The sequence below is a fragment of the Aspergillus tanneri genome, assembly GCF_003426965.1.
Source record: "Aspergillus tanneri strain NIH1004 chromosome Unknown AapTan_2_pilon_pilon_pilon, whole genome shotgun sequence".
Lineage (NCBI taxonomy): Eukaryota > Fungi > Ascomycota > Eurotiomycetes > Eurotiales > Aspergillaceae > Aspergillus > Aspergillus tanneri.
The window spans coordinates 2,183,655-2,199,236 of NW_022984629.1; the positions used below are offsets into that span (position 1 = coordinate 2,183,655).

Sequence of the window (15,582 nt, forward strand, 5' to 3'; positions counted from 1 at the left end):
CTCTCGTCACTTTTTTCCCATTTCCAATCACTTGGCTGCTGGTTGAGTTCCCGGCTATTTCTCTCTCCCCTCCCATTAGCTTTTCTGGCCTCCCAAGTCCAGCGTGGTTTCGTTACTGACGGACAGGCTTCTATCACGCCCCTCTTTCCCAGTCCTTCGCCCCTTGCTAAGCTTATCCTGGTCACTCAGCCTCTCGCTTTCTCTTCATCTTTCCCTCCCACTCCTGTCTCTTCCTCATCTCTCCCTCCCTCCCTTTCCTTCTCACCCCCGAACTCTTTTTTCTTCAGGCAATCCATCTATTCTCGTGGATTGCGCTGGTCAGACGCCTAATCGGAGTCTCTATACATCTTTTTTTCCTTCCTTCGTTTTTTAAATTTCTTGTTCTTTTCGGTTTTCGTCTTCCCGCACTTCCGTGTTTCTGGAGGTGTATTACTGTTTCACCTTCGCCTCCTTTCCGCCCAGCCTACTTACGCGCCTGTATTTCATTTTTTTACTCCTTACCTCCTCCCCGTTTTCCTGACGGTCGCTTGGCCTTTCTGTAATATCATCCGCCATTGCGTTCGATTCCCAAAATTCCTTCTTTCGTATCCAAGTAGGTAATTGATCGTGTCCTACGTGGAAGAAGACTCTGTGTCCAGTAAGTCATCCTTCTCTCTGTACCTCTTTTCGATGTTCTTTTGCCGCCCGTCTCCCTGTCCATCCAACGAGGCTGGATGGGTCGGCTGAACCTCCTTGCTTCCGCACGATCATTTGGTTTGGAGACAAGGCTGTCAGCTTTCATTTTTGGTTGTCGCTTTTACATCCGTGGCTCTCCCGTGTTGTGTCACGTTCAGAGATGCCAAGTGCATACTGTGGGAGATCGCAGTCCACGGAGAATTCCTTTTGGCTGACATCTTCACCCTTGGCAGGCTTGTATCCAACTGAGAGACATTCTCATCGACCACCGTTCCTCGAATCTTTTGTCACCACCTTTCGAATACTTTCATTGAACTACCGCCAAGATGGGTTGTGGAATGAGCACTGAGGATAAGGAGGGCAAGGCCCGCAATGAAGAGATTGAGAATCAGCTCAAGCGGGACAAGATGATGCAGCGAAATGAAATCAAGATGCTTTTACTCGGTATGCATTCCCACTTGGCTTTCAGGAAGGGGACAGATGAACAATAAAATAAAATAAAAGAACGTTTTATGAACTGGTTGGTTAACTGAATACCCATAGGAGCTGGAGAGTCGGGCAAATCGACCATTCTCAAGCAGATGAAGCTGATTAACGAGGGTGGATATTCGCGCGATGAACGGGAATCCTTCAAGGAAATCATCTACAGCAACACGGTTCAGTCGATGCGTGTCATCTTAGAGGCAATGGAGTCGCTGGAACTTCCGTTGGAGGATGCCCGTCATGAATACCACGTGCAGACCATCTTCATGCAGCCTGCCCAGATCGAAGGTGACAGCCTACCCCCTGAGGTTGGTAATGCTATTGGGGCACTTTGGCGTGATACGGGTGTGCAGGAGTGCTTCAAGCGTTCCCGCGAATATCAACTGAACGACTCGGCGAAATAGTGAGTGTGGTCGATCATCTTGTCGTGGATCGTCGTATTGGCTAACTGGCTTCCAGCTTTTTCGATGCCATCGAACGAATTGCTCAGCCCGATTATCTTCCCACGGACCAGGATGTTCTCCGCTCCCGTGTCAAGACGACGGGTATCACGGAGACCACCTTCCTTATTGGTGATCTGACATACCGGATGTTCGATGTCGGTGGCCAACGCTCTGAACGTAAGAAGTGGATCCACTGTTTCGAGAATGTGACGACCATCCTTTTCTTGGTTGCCATCTCGGAGTATGACCAGCTTCTGTTCGAAGATGAAACGGTCAACCGTATGCAGGAAGCGCTCACCCTGTTCGACTCTATCTGCAACTCGCGGTGGTTCGTGAAAACTTCGATTATCCTTTTCCTGAACAAGATCGATCGGTTCAAGGAGAAGCTCCCCGTCAGCCCCATGAAGAATTACTTCCCCGACTACGAGGGTGGTGCCGACTATGCCGCTGCCTGTGATTATATCCTCAACCGCTTTGTGTCTCTCAACCAGGCGGAGCAAAAACAGATCTACACGCACTTCACTTGTGCCACCGATACCACACAAATTCGGTTCGTCATGGCCGCAGTAAATGGTAAACTTCTCATCTCTTGCACTTGATTTCTTAGCCCACATGAAACTAACATACTATTTCAGATATTATTATCCAGGAGAACCTCCGACTGTGTGGTTTGATCTAATGATTGGTAACAATGCGGATGTCTCGACATTTAGACCGGATGCTACATGGCTTTGTAATCTTTTTGGTTGGATGTGTTCGCCATATATGGTCGCATTTTCCTTTTTCTATTTCTTTTTCTCTCTTAAAGATACCGGCGTTCAGACATTCACTTGTCTATTTTACTAATTGTTTTTTATTTCCTTTGTCTTGAAATGATATCTAGCCAGCTCTTTGTTATCAGCATTACCGATATCCATCTATGACACAGAGCAGGAGTTTTCCTTTTCATTCCTCGTTTCATCCGATTCTGTTCCGTCAGGACAGCCGGTTGTCTGTGGACTTAAGCAGGCCCTTCAGGCCCTGTGTTTTATGCCCCCGCCCCCCCCCCCCCCTTTTTTTTTCCCCCTCCTGCGTGGTCCTTTGAAATGCTTATGTTGTTTGGTTCCTTTCTGTGTCCCGATTACCCAACTCTCTCATTCTGGCCTTTGCTTTTGCCGTTTTCTTACGGTTTTGCTTTTCAAGCTGGATATCCCATCACCTCTTGGTACCCTCGCCACCAAACTTGTGTAGTCCTACATCACGCATCTTTCCTTGGTCTGATGTGCAGCGGGTACCATGTCCGACGACGGGGCCATGGGCACGGGGAACGACAGGGTACATGGATTATCATGTCTTTCTCATGTGTCATGCCGGGTCATCATCAAAGTTTAAGGACTTTGAAATATTTACATCTGCTTGCTTATAGCCATCGCATCGCCTTTTCTAGATATCAAATGCCGTAAGGCCTTATTTGTAACTTTGTAAAACACATTGGTATCTCGGTAACAAGCGCGCTGTCGGCTGTCAAACGCCAAAAACTCCGACGGCATCCTGGCCGACATACGTTGATCTAGAATCTCAGCTTGGGTCCCAGGAACACAATGAGCACCGCTACAAGCCACAAGCCTAGAATCCATGTAAACAGTATCATCCGCCCCCACCATCCTTTCCCCTCCGTCATACGCCGTAGCATGCCCATCCTCCGTTCCGCCGCCTCCATATTGGCCGTGGTGCGATCCAGTCCGTCCACCGCCCGCGCCAAAACTGACTTCTCCGACTCCAGAGACGCTTGAAACGCCTGCGAGGAGGATTTCAGCTGGCTAGCCAGTGACAACAGCGAGCTGGTCAGATCTTCTTGCTCAGCGCGATGTGTCGACAACGTCTGCTCGGTTTCTCGAACTTTGGAGCCACTCGGGGAAGACATATGCTCCGATCCGGTTGCTATTGCTGTTGCTGTTGCTGTCGCAGTTGATTCGCGGTCCGTGCCGGTATGACGGTTCCGTAACGTAGCTGGGGGCGAAGGTGCTGTCGATTCGGGACCTGTTGTTGAGGGCGGAGATGTATTAGTCAACATGGGTGCTATCGATGACACATTTAGTCCAGCTCTCCCCTCCTCCACATCCTCTTCTTCTCTTCCTTCTTCCCGTCGCTCCTCTCCCGTGCTACTCTCCGCAGGCGTACCGAGGAGACCCTCCCCATCGAGGGATAAAGACTCAACGTCATCGTAGTCGTCCGTCTCTTGCTGTAGAGGGTGAACAGTGGCCCGCACGTCCGCCTCGGCATTGATCTCCTCCAGAATATTCTGTAGACGTTTCAGCGTCTGTCGGTTCCGCGATAGTTCGGTCTGGAGGTCGTGGCGTCGATCCAGCGGTTTGAGGTGTGGGATGCTGCGCTCAAGAGATTGGAGGTGGGTGCGGGCGTATTCAAGATTCTGGTAGTCCATTTGTTAACACTCTAGTTATCTTTTCTTTTATCTACCGATGAGTAGAGTAGAATCGAATTGAGTAATGATGGATAACATATAGTCTCCCAGATATGAAAGAAAACGGACAAGTCAAGCACATACCGCACCAACCCTCAGTCGCTGATATTCTGACTGACGGAGCGAAGAAAGGTCCGCGGCCGACGAGATGAGATTATGTTCCAGACGGGCGAAGAGACGGGAGAGACTGAGGACAGCGAGGTCGGAGTCGCTACTTGGAGATAACGAGGGATACGTTGTTATCGTCATTCTGATCTGGGTCAATTTGGGGAGGAAGGGAGGTGAGGGGGATGAGTGGTCAGTTAGGCATGAATGAATGAATGAATGGATGGATGGTGGAATGCATGTATGCCATGTTGGAACCGTTGGAGTACCTGATGAGTCAGCAGCCACCTTCCTTGCACAACTACGTAATTCAAACAGTTAACAATTGTACGTAGATATCTTCAGTTGGTCACACGTCAGAGCCTCAATCTCACGGTGCATGATCACTTCGATACGACTCAGATGACGATGCAGCGTGACTACTAAATCAAGAGGATCAATACCGTAATGAGACATTCTCGTGGATTGATGAGGCGTTGATTTGCCACTGTTAATAAAAGAAACCGTACTGGGCAATGGCTCAAGGCTTCTTCGATCTTCTACTAGGTAACAGCACTTACTAAGTACGTCGATTCTTGCTATTGGAGGGGTCTCTTAGACACTGGGCAAAAAGGATGAGGCTTATGCTGACCCAGAATTCCAGATATACTACTAAGCAAGTGGCCGGGGGGAAGACCTCGCCACTAGAAAAAGCCTTATTCGCTAGGCGAATTTCCATATCATAAACAGCCAATATCATCAATCGTCAACCCAAGCCAGGAGGAGTAAGTATGTATATCGTCCTCGGTTAAAAAGTAAACAGTCCGCCACCTAGTTTTAGGCATCATCATTCATAGCATGCGCCCTCTTGCTCGCCCGAAAAAATAATAAAAAAATAAAATTCAAAGACAGGATCATAGTGGCAGTTCACCATGTCAGCCTCAGAGGTTGGATGTATAAGCAAAAAGGAAAGCAGACACGCACAAAAGAATAATAAAAATGGAATATAATAGAAAATATCCATCAGTGGTACTCAACCATCATTCGTTTCCATGTTCGTACACGCTCGTCATCTACATCGTAGAGATATTGGACTGTCTGACTTCGCTTCTGGACCGATTGGACCCCCTCTGAACCGGACAGGCCGGTAAACTCTTCTGGATCGCCTTCTATACGCCACCCTGTCGGTGAGAGGGCAATTTGCTGCGGATCTTCGGACCCGCGACGAGATGCATCAGATCCTCCGGAGATCGAGCCTGAGCGATAGGAGCTCTCATTCGTGTCCGAAGTAGCTGGACGACTAGTACCGCCCGAGCTAGTGGCAGACGAGCCAAGGTAGGCTGTAGGGGTCTGGTCCTCTGGATATGATTGCTTGTTGCCATCACGGCGCTCCCGGCCTAGAACTGCAGCGAGATAGCCACTTGATGGCAAAGGAGCCAACTGAGACAAAGGCTGCAGGATATCACAGGCTGAAGGGAATTTGGTAGTAGCATTGTAGGATGGGTCTCTGAAATAGGGCGCCTCTTTGCCCACTGGCTGCTGCTCTTTGCCACCAGACATGTCTGGCGAAGAAGGCGATGGATCCATTTGCCTCTGTGACGGAGCGAACCTGCCCTGCGGTTGTCGTCGGATGCGCTGGACAAGGACTAGGATACAAAGGATGCAGGTGACAGGAAAGGTGATTCCAAACGAAAGGGTTTGAAGATTTTGGGAAACGGCCAAATCGTCATTCTCAAGGCCCATCGCCTATGTCTCTAGCCCCCTACTGGAAGGAGGACCTCAGTTCCCCGTTCTCCAGTCTGTAAATACTGGATTCTCAGTTCGACTGAATGCCGACTTGGGTTCGTATAGAGCTGTGCGCTGCTATGGCCGTTGATTCGGTATTGATGGCCAGTTGGAGATACAAATATTCAAGCCTGGAGGGGGGAAGTGAGAGAGAGAAGAAAGGGAGAGAGATAAGACGTATAGTGGAATAAAATAAAACCCAAAGGATCAAGAGGATGGTACGTATAGAGATTAAGGTGGTATGGTTGAATGGGTCTGGTGATAAGGGAAGAAATGGCAGGGGATCTTTATAAACCACCAGACAAGGCCCAGAATCGAAAGAAATAACCTCGCGTCTCAAGAATCAGTCAGGCAGAGAAGGACTTCACCTTCGCGTCTCCACCATGCAGGGACACATTGTACACAAACCCGGTGGGTTGGAGTCATTTTTTGTAGCACACCGGCCATCCCTGCTAGAGGTCAGAGAGGGCGAGGGGAGGTCAGTCCAGCTGCGTCATGATCAGCCACGAGAGCTTATACAGTGGGCGAGAGCCCACGAGAATCAATCCCAACCGTAAAAGCATCGCGATCATAGGACCAGGGTGGGCGAAGAATTCGGGAAGGACGTCTCCAGACCAGGCGAGTTCAGCTCAAGCTGGTGCGCCACCACTAACTAAAGAGCTAGCAGGAGTTCGTTAGGGCATACCAAGTAGAGGCACCCGTATGTACCGTACCGTCCATACCATACAGAAACATCGTATTATTCGATCTCAGGTGACTAGCATCAATTATTCTCTCATTCTCTCTCCCCCTCAAAACTTTTTATCTATCGTGCATATCAATTGTCCATTCCCATCTCAGCTCAGCCATTCCCAGATCGACTCCTCCGTCCGCGTCCATGTAGATCCCTCTCCTCCACTGTTCGCATGGACCCGACAGGATTACCCGGTGGAGCATCAGCTCGCCATGCCATGGGTTCGTTAATAATGGTATTTTAGGCCCTAGCAACCGTTGTGACACTTAATCTACCCTGTACCCCATCCCCTCTTCTATTCCCTCGAGACATCAACTCTGACGAGATCCGGTGTTTCTAGTTCCCAGTCTAGCGATTGTATGTGCCGCCGTTGGCTTGGGGTTTGCTCTTCTTTATTGGACCTCTTCATCGGGTTGATTTGTCTAATAGGTCTTCTCAGTGCAAATCCGCAGCCTAATAATCTAAGAGACTAAGAGGACTATATCTCTTGTCGCCTCTCGACCCAACAACCGGGTCCCTCCAACGCATGCCGTCGATCGAAAAGAAGTTTATGTCAATTCCCAATACAAGAAAGAACGACCCGCCAATGTCCTCCGTAGGGCTTGAAATTGGACGGGATCCAGTCGAGAGATTTATGAGGCCAGAAGCATCAGAAAAGCCGATAAGCTCATACAGAGAAAAAAAGAAATGAAAATTTCTACAGAATGTGACCTATAGCTTGGCGGTGATTCCATCCGTCTGCAGTTCCTTTTTGGCCCGCTCTCGAAGCTCCTTTCGTAAGATCTTGCCAGATGGATTCTTGGGGATCGCGTCGATGAAGACCACCCCTCCGGTAATCCGTTTGATTGCTGACACTTTCCCCTTCATGAACCCCACAATATCGGCTGCCGTGGCAGTTTGATCAGGCTTCAATACAATATATGCCCGAGGACGTTCATCGCCATTCCTATTCCACCACGCCCAATGCATTAGCCGGTTTTCCAGTCGACGACGTCTTCTAGAAGGGAAATGTTTGGCGACTTACACTAGCGCACCGATCACTGCAGCGTCCGAAACTGCAGGGTGCTCCAATAGAAGGGCCTCTAGCTCGGCGGGCGCAACTTGGTTGCCCTTCACTTTGATCAATTCCTGACAAGGACTGTCAGCGTACGCACAAACCACACCACTCATTTTTATCTTCTGTATATCCATGTAACAAGGGTGCTCGCCTCACCTTCTTCCGGTCAACTACATGGAATCTGCCCTGATCATCTACCACAGCAATATCTCCCGTTTTGAGCCAACCATCCGCGGTTTTGATCTCCTTAGTTGCTTCTGGGTTCCGCCAGTAGCCCTTCATGACATTCTGCCCGCGAACCCAAAGCTCGCCGCGCTGGTTCCGTCCTAGCTCCGTGACTCCATCTTCGGCCATGATCTTTGCCTCGCAGTTGGCGTTCGGTTCTCCAACCGATGCCGAATGGCATTTTTCCATCGGATTCCAACCGAGCAGTGAGCAGGTAGTCCTACGAAAGAGATCTCGCACGTTAGCTTGCGTCTTCTTTGCCGCCGGGCGAGTCCTGGCGTGCAAGGAAAGACAAAACATACTCCGTCATCCCATATCCCTGTTTGATATTTATGCGTCCCGGCTCCCATAGGGCCTCGACCTCGTCGCAGACCTCTCTGCCCAAGGGTGCTGCGCCGCTAGAAACCGTCTCGACGCTACTCAGGTCGTATTTACCACTTCTGACTGCAGGGTGTTTGGCCAACGCCACAACCACGGGTGGCACCAGAATGAGGTCCGTAATTCGAAATTTCTCGGTGTATTCGAGCATTTTGATGAAATCAAACTTGGGCATGATATACACTGGCACCCCTCGTTTCAACGCACCCGCGATGAAAATGTTCTGGGCCATCGCGTGATACATTGGCAGGAAACAGAGCCATCGCGCCCTGGCCGCCTTCGATTTCCACTCCGGATTAAGATAGAAAAGATAGTTGTACTGCAAGACGTTGGAAACATAATTCTTGTGTGTGATCTCCACCCCTTTGGGCTTTCCCGTGGTACCACTCGAATAGTTGAGAGCCATAGTGCGGTTGGTCTCTTCGGGCGTTGACAGATCATCCCAGGCATATCGACTTCCCTCGTCAACGGACGCTATGAGCTCTCCCCAGTAGCGACAGCCGTTCTTGGCTTCGCCCTTCCCATCAAAGACAGCGTTATTGAACACGAAAACACGGTCCCGGGTCATCCCTGCCAGCTGGGCCGCTTCGATACCCGTGTCGAAACTCCCCTCGGCGCAAATCAGGTATGTTGCCCCACTATCTTGTAATTGAAACGCCAGCTCTCTGGCCACGTAGGTGGGATTGGCCCCGGAGAAGATCCCTCCTGCCATAACGACGCCCAAGAAGACGACGGGAAAGAACAAATCATTGCCGGAGTATAGAACGACGCGGTCACCCGGTTGGAGGCCGGATTTCCTCAACCCAACCGCAAACCTTTGACACCATAATCGGAGATCATGTGTCGTAAAGTAATGAGTGTCTGGCCTCGCAGCCTCGGAATAACACCGATGGGTCTTGGAGAGAGGATGAGTAGGCGAGTTGAACACGAGAGACGCCAGATGAGTATCAGGAATATCAATCTGCCAACGGGATTTGAATATCATTGTGACAAGGACTATCCAATATCAAACTGGACAGGAAATTGAATCCCAATGGACGGTCTGGAGGCGAGATAGATATATATACTTTTGCAGAATTGACGTAATAATCGCCCGGAAAACAGGGAAACTAATATATGAAGTCGTCCGGATGCATAAATCCGTCGTAAAATCAAAAGGGCGAATTGAAGAAGCTTTCTAATCTTTCGAATCTTAGTGATGCTCTCCCCCGCAATCCTGCGGCTATTGCATGCCAATCATCCGAGGGCCAACCAACAGCCGACCTCGGGATTAACCCATTGGTGCTTGTCCATTCCATAGCTCGACGTTTGGTAAATATAAATCTGCCGGGGGATAGAGAGGGGAATCAGGTCATGGTTTCTTTTTGGTCACAGGATCATCTCATCTCCTAAACTAGGATCCTACTCATCTGCTTTCGGTAATGTAACGGGCTCGATAGGTTTACTCGGAAGTATGAGATACAAAGATTGGAAGCATAGACAGAGTAAGAGTGCACTGGTTATATTCTCTTGTCTTTAAAATTAATTTTCTACATCCGTCCCATCCGCAAATCCATGCGACGTATTGAAAAATAGGGGAAAAAAGTAAATACTCTGAACTTGGTAGCATTATTATCATCATTATTCGGCCTCCTCTCCCCCCAGACAGACAAGCACTGCCTGTAATTCACCCACGATTTTCTCTTCGAGCCGGTTCTCCGCTCCCGAGGTAGCATGTACCGGCTTCTGTCGTACCAACTCCACCTCCTTATCGCCGATTGCCACGATGCGGGCACGGAGATTCGATCGGCGCTCGAGCAGCTCCTCAATGTCTTCCTTGACTTGACCCTTATCCCACTTCAGTTCCTGGATCGCTTCCCCATCCACCCCCATGCTGGCTCCTGCCTTCCGGAACTGGTTTATGATGAAGGAAATCAAGGCAAGCGAGTATGCTTCCGAAGCCATGCTCAAACATATCTTCTGGCCGGTTGTCCCAGTCGGAATGGACGTGCGTCCGGTGGCAAAGCACTCGGCTGCCCGCGTGAGCTGGCCTTCGAATTGGTTGAGGAAAGCCGCGACTTCCGGTGCAGTGCGAATAACATGGTAAAGCAGATTCAGGCACAGGGGGAGAATGCCGTTCGTCCAGATCGCATACATCCGGGGAACAGGGTCAAATGGCCCGAATCCCTTCGGTTGTCGTAGAGCATCCGTCAGTCGGCACGTGGCGAGCCTCGCCAAGACCGCCTCGACGGCGAGATGTTCGGCGAGCATTGGTATGGTAGATAGTTTTACAAGGAAGGAAATGCTCAGATCACCGTAGACGGGGTCGCCTGCTATGGCCAGTTGGTCGGCCCACGAAAACAGCGAAGCGGCATGTCGAGCTGTGTCGTTGTCGGCAATGTGATAAACCATGTGCTCGTACAAACGGTCGACATTCTTCACTTGCAAACAGCTTTGGAGTATGGCCGTGAGAATGGCAAAGTCTTTCGGCGTGCACTTCTCAGGCTGCTCATGTAAGTAAGTGGTCAAAGATTTGAACCCTTGAGCGACCACGGTTTTCACAATCTCGACGACGAACGTTAGATCGGACGATATCTCTGCCTTCTTGCTGATAGTTTCAGGCACCGTTCGTGAGGGGGAGTCAAGATGGAACTGAAGAGCGAGGAACAGGACATTGAGTAGTGATCGGTAATAGTCAGTGTCATCATTGATCAGCGCATCCTCATACGTTGCGCGGCGAGTGCGCAACGTGTCCCATACAACCCCAAGCAGGCTAAAAACTTCAGCGCCTTTCGATCTAATCTCGACAAGTCGTTGCAGCAGAGCCTGACTAAATTCTACCCGTGTCTGCTGAACCCTGTCAAATATCGCCTCTTGGGGAACGCCGTTGGTATTTGCTTCTAAACACCTCCGGACAACCAGCGCCATTGACTTCTGAACTTCGCGATCCGTCATGAAGTCCGAACAGTGTTCAATAGCAAAGAACTTCCAGCTGTGAAGAAGGCCCTGTAATGAAGAGAGAGAAGACCATTAGATATCATCCATAAGAATATTTTGTAGGTACATACCACTTGCGCCTCAACTAGAGACAGGTTCAAGTTCGCTCGTTCAAACTCTTGAGCAAACCCTTGATTTCGGGTACCTGCCCAAGCGAAATCATACGCTAGAAGCTTCTCGCCCAGATAGAGATCGTAGCAGTAATCTCGTCCCAAAGAGCGAGGCTGCAAGACTGTCCTTTTGAAGTCTACAAGTTTGCACCCGGGATACCTCATCTCAAAATTTCTTCTCAGATTGGCGTGCAAAGAGGCGTTATATCCGGAAACATCAACAGCATCCTTTGCATACCAAGACACTAGTGGAATCAGCATCTTGTAGAAAGTCTGGTCGTGCATTTCCTTGGCAGAATGCAGATAGACAGTGCAAATATCGGCGACAACTGATGCGATCCGTGTCCCATAAATCTGGTCAACTACAGACATAGATGAGATCTTCAACTTGGAGACATAATTCACGATACTGGTAAAAAATTGGGGATGCTTTTTCAGCTCAGGCGTTGCCCAAGGCCAATTTTCCTGCGCATGAGAAATGAACTCCAATAATGGGAGAGAGGCTTGGGGCTCAATTTGCCCGATATTGGAGAGCACGTCAAGAGCTATCTTCAAAAACGGTGCACCTCTCATCGCCGGTGCTTTCTGGTCACCAGTCTTTAGCGTCTGGCGAGGGGAGGACCCTGTGAGAATATAGACTGCAAGCCATTGTTGGCGCTTGCTGACCAAGGTTGATAGCATATGCCATACTGCCAAGTGCAAGCGACGATCACTTAAAGGCTTATCAAACTGGGACAAGACATCAAGGAAGAGGCAAGACGATTCGGCCCCTAAGTGGCCAACCAAGGACGGTGGTTCATTCGCTGGATCTAGAGCAGCTCCGCATACCAAAGTGTCAAGAAGTGAGATAACTGGTAGGCGGTAGGCGTGATGCAATGCATATAATTTAACAAGAACTGGGGCTGCTTTGAACAATTGTTCTTCTAACAATGACGGCGAGCTATCGAGAAGCTGGGCCGCTTGCAAAAGCCTAGTTGAGAACTCCAACGTTGACTTCACTTGATTTTCCACCAATGTCAAATGCCGAAGGTATAGAGTGGGAGGCGTTTGAAGGCCGTCGGCAATGAGCCTAAGAATCGGGTTGAACGGCAAGTCGGCTGCCGATTGCGGCCGTAGGACGTCCAGTAGGTAAGTTGCTGATGAAGAGAATACCCCAGTTACTTTGCCATCTAGCTTCACAGTGTCGTTAGCACCATAGGTGTAGTAAAGAATTCTTTCGAATGTCTTAGCAAGGCCGGTGTTCAGCTCGATTCTCTGCTCCGGGGTATTAAATCGCCAGTTGATACTGCTGTTGTAGACCTCGATCATTGCCCGAACAAAACTTAACAAAGTACCTCTCATCATATGGGACGGGACACCGGCAGTCCAGCCAGAAACAGATATTATCTTCCCAGCAGGGGGATTCGGACTTTTTCTTAGTACTGCACGGGAAGCAGCATCGTCCACAACGGCCTCGAAGAGACGGACACAGGCGAGAAGGAATGGATATTCACCCGATGTTACTTCCATAGCTGAAATAATCGCAGTCATTAGGACTCCTTTTCCATCGGACCCAAGCAGGTTACTCCGAGAAAGCAATGGCCACACCCTGCCAGGCAATACAGCAATAAGAGCGCAAATAAAACGCAGACAGGCAATAGTCGATTCTAGCACACAGTCTGAGCCTGTTTTAGGGCCAAGGCTTGAGATGTTGCGTTCAAATATCTCGAATATAACCGAAATGATATCGCTTTGACGAGCTAATCCATCGCTTGCCATTTCCAGAATTCGCTTGGCGCTAGATCCATCGTCCTTTTGAATTTGCACATCCTTAGTAGCAGTGAGAAGATCCGCTAGTAGCCCAATTATTTCTGCGTTCGAATCTTGACCCCATCCTGCCGAATATCCTCCGCTCTCATTCCATTCCTCCAGCCAGCTCCCAAGATAGCTCAAACAAGAGTATCTATGGTGCCACATGACCACCGCAGGTTTGCTCTCAGATACAACTTGGCCAATCGTGGCAGATGGTACTTGAGATGAGCCTGTGACAACAAGGGCATTTCTTGGTTGGCTGTCTGGTATTTGCGGAGAGGCTGAGCCTATCATTGGAAGAGACTGAGCAAGGGTAACAAGGTTCGCATTTTCATCTTCTCGAATTGTCTCGTAACCTTGGAAGTCGCCAGGAACCATTTGTGTAAAGGTTTCCATGTTCTCCAGTTCGCTGACTATTTCAGGGAGACCCTCCTCATTAATCATATCCTTGTTGACGAGAGCTCTGCAAAATCGTAAAAACGGTATCGTCTCATATGGAAAACGTGATCGTGCTATACGGAAAATGTTGTTCATTAGGAGGTCATCCTTTGTGAAGTTATACCGTGGATCACTGGGATAAGCTGACGGGGTACTGGAGGGCCCTGCACATTGAGTAGCAGACCCTGAAAGAATTGCCAACACCGACTCCACGACCTCGGGGGAATACTCCAAATAGATCATGGCAACCCGAATGAGGTCTAAAAGTGCTGTGCGAGTCCAATGATCTGTCAGAGGATCATCAATAGCCGATGTCGATCCGACATTGGTTGCCAAAGAAATGATAGCGTCAAAGGCAGAATATTTTATTGCATCGGAAGTCAAGACGGCAATAGACTCATCAGCCGTAAATTTGGGTGTCTGCGCGCATTCCAGTAGCTCTTCGTATAAAGAAACCTCGGAAGCTTCTGTGTTTGAATGCGGCGTGTTTGATTGGAACGAGTCGACTGCACTGTGGAACTGCTGCAGTTCTCGAGCCTCCTTCTCGACAATAGCAAGCTCCCTCATCGTGTGCAGAATCAGACCCCAAGAAAAGGCTGCAGGGTTGGCGACTTTTGAATCTATTCCCTGAGTAACAAATATCTCATTTATCTGGCCAATTTCCTCCTTCGAGAGAAAGTACGGCAACTTAGAGGAGTCGTGGACCGAGGCTTTGTCAATGATAAATGGCACAGTAAGATGTAGCTTCAAAAAAGCAACTGTTATCAGGCATACGAAGGACTGAACCGGCATCAGGATCTCTATCGAGTTCTGACATGGCTTTTTGAGGTTAGCTAGAGAAATACTGAAATCATAGGAGAACTTACAACTTGGAGCGGCTCTAGAAAGCTGTAGTCAACCATCAGTCGAAGCCAACTTAATTGAAGATCTGCCGCCAGAATCTCCGTAGATGCCTGGAGCTGTAGGAACAGCATTTGCAAAATGTGCAGAATTTCTTCAACTAAGGTCGTTCTCCACATGTCTTCCATGCTTTCGTCGCTCTCCGCAGCTCCGAGCCAACCACCGTCACCCTTCAAAGCAGAGAGTCGACTTTGGATGTTCTTGATACATTCTTGGATGAAGCTGCGCCTGCCCTCCCCAGAAAGTTTATTTTTGAAAATAGCTGCCCCCAACTCACACAACATGTGAAATCGACCAATATCGTTTTGCTGTGGAAAGTTTCCATTGCTCTTGCTGGTTAGGAAAAGTGCTAGAAGCTTTCGAGCTGTTTTAATAATATGGCTTCTCTCCAACAGATAAAGGTTGCGCAACCGTAAACGCCGAGCTACCTCGGAGGCAAAAGAGGCGTCATTCTCAGAGCGCGGATATTGGCCTAAAACTTCCGGAAAGCTGGGACCGGATACCGTTCTACGGAAGTTTTCAACTCCCGTTGCAGCCTGTAAGCTTGCAGTTTCCCCCTCCGCGATTCTTGTAACTAGCCGTGTGGCTGGGCGGTTCTGCCATTCGAGCACTGTGATGCGAAGGGCGCTGGTCTCGTCTATACCAGCTTTTTGACTAAGCCATAGAGCATCCGCTTTTATTTCCTTCAAATCATATGATGCTTGCGCAGTTGTTTCAGCATGGATCGCGGCGGTCTTCGATTCGAAGTCTGACTTGGATTTGGCAGAGGGAGACGGAAAAGAATTCAAACAATTCGAAAGAAGTTGGACGCTTTCTGGATGCGACAAAAATGTGTGCAGGCTGCCCGTATCGTCAACATCGTCGTCTGGGTGGCATGTGTAGAGAAAAGCTCTACTCCAGGATCTAAAAACACATAATATTAGCCAAAATTCTAGACGCAGATGTAATGCGCGTACAGAAGCTGGACGTCCCCGGAGAAGCATTTGTCCAGGGACGGGAAATAGGCTTCCGGAACGGGAGCCATTGAAGGAACAGCTATATCA

At 49.3% G+C, this 15,582-nt stretch overlaps 5 protein-coding genes across 5 annotated transcripts; 1 reads left to right on the forward strand and 4 right to left on the reverse strand.

Moving 5' to 3' along the window:
• Nucleotides 1-1,001: 1,001 nt before the first annotated feature.
• On the forward strand, nucleotides 1,002-2,280 carry gpaA (guanine nucleotide-binding protein subunit alpha gpaA; the record flags this gene model as incomplete). Its single annotated transcript, XM_033565406.1, has 4 exons — nucleotides 1,002-1,119; nucleotides 1,219-1,561; nucleotides 1,618-2,174; nucleotides 2,237-2,280. The coding sequence occupies 4 exons, from the start codon at nucleotides 1,002-1,004 to the stop codon at nucleotides 2,278-2,280; spliced, it is 1,062 nt and encodes a 353-aa protein (XP_033431163.1).
• An 870-nt stretch (nucleotides 2,281-3,150) lies between these two features.
• On the reverse strand, nucleotides 3,151-4,311 carry ATNIH1004_000699 (uncharacterized protein; the record flags this gene model as incomplete). The annotated part of the gene is made up of 2 exons (XM_033565407.1): nucleotides 3,151-4,011; nucleotides 4,147-4,311. The coding sequence occupies 2 exons, from the start codon at nucleotides 4,309-4,311 to the stop codon at nucleotides 3,151-3,153; spliced, it is 1,026 nt and encodes a 341-aa protein (XP_033431164.1).
• Nucleotides 4,312-5,169: 858 nt separating this feature from the next.
• Nucleotides 5,170-5,889, reverse strand: ATNIH1004_000700 (uncharacterized protein; the record flags this gene model as incomplete). The annotated part of the gene is made up of 1 exon (XM_033565408.1): nucleotides 5,170-5,889. One exon carries the CDS (start codon nucleotides 5,887-5,889, stop codon nucleotides 5,170-5,172), a length of 720 nt encoding a protein of 239 aa, XP_033431165.1.
• A 1,486-nt stretch (nucleotides 5,890-7,375) lies between these two features.
• Nucleotides 7,376-9,309, reverse strand: ATNIH1004_000701 (acyl--CoA ligase; the record flags this gene model as incomplete). The annotated part of the gene is made up of 4 exons (XM_033565409.1): nucleotides 7,376-7,610; nucleotides 7,689-7,792; nucleotides 7,878-8,166; nucleotides 8,249-9,309. The coding sequence occupies 4 exons, from the start codon at nucleotides 9,307-9,309 to the stop codon at nucleotides 7,376-7,378; spliced, it is 1,689 nt and encodes a 562-aa protein (XP_033431166.1).
• A 635-nt stretch (nucleotides 9,310-9,944) lies between these two features.
• Nucleotides 9,945-15,563, reverse strand: ATNIH1004_000702 (nucleoporin; the record flags this gene model as incomplete). Its single annotated transcript, XM_033565410.1, has 4 exons — nucleotides 9,945-11,309; nucleotides 11,372-14,449; nucleotides 14,506-15,442; nucleotides 15,496-15,563. The coding sequence occupies 4 exons, from the start codon at nucleotides 15,561-15,563 to the stop codon at nucleotides 9,945-9,947; spliced, it is 5,448 nt and encodes a 1,815-aa protein (XP_033431167.1).
• Between the last annotated feature and the right edge of the window lie 19 nt (nucleotides 15,564-15,582).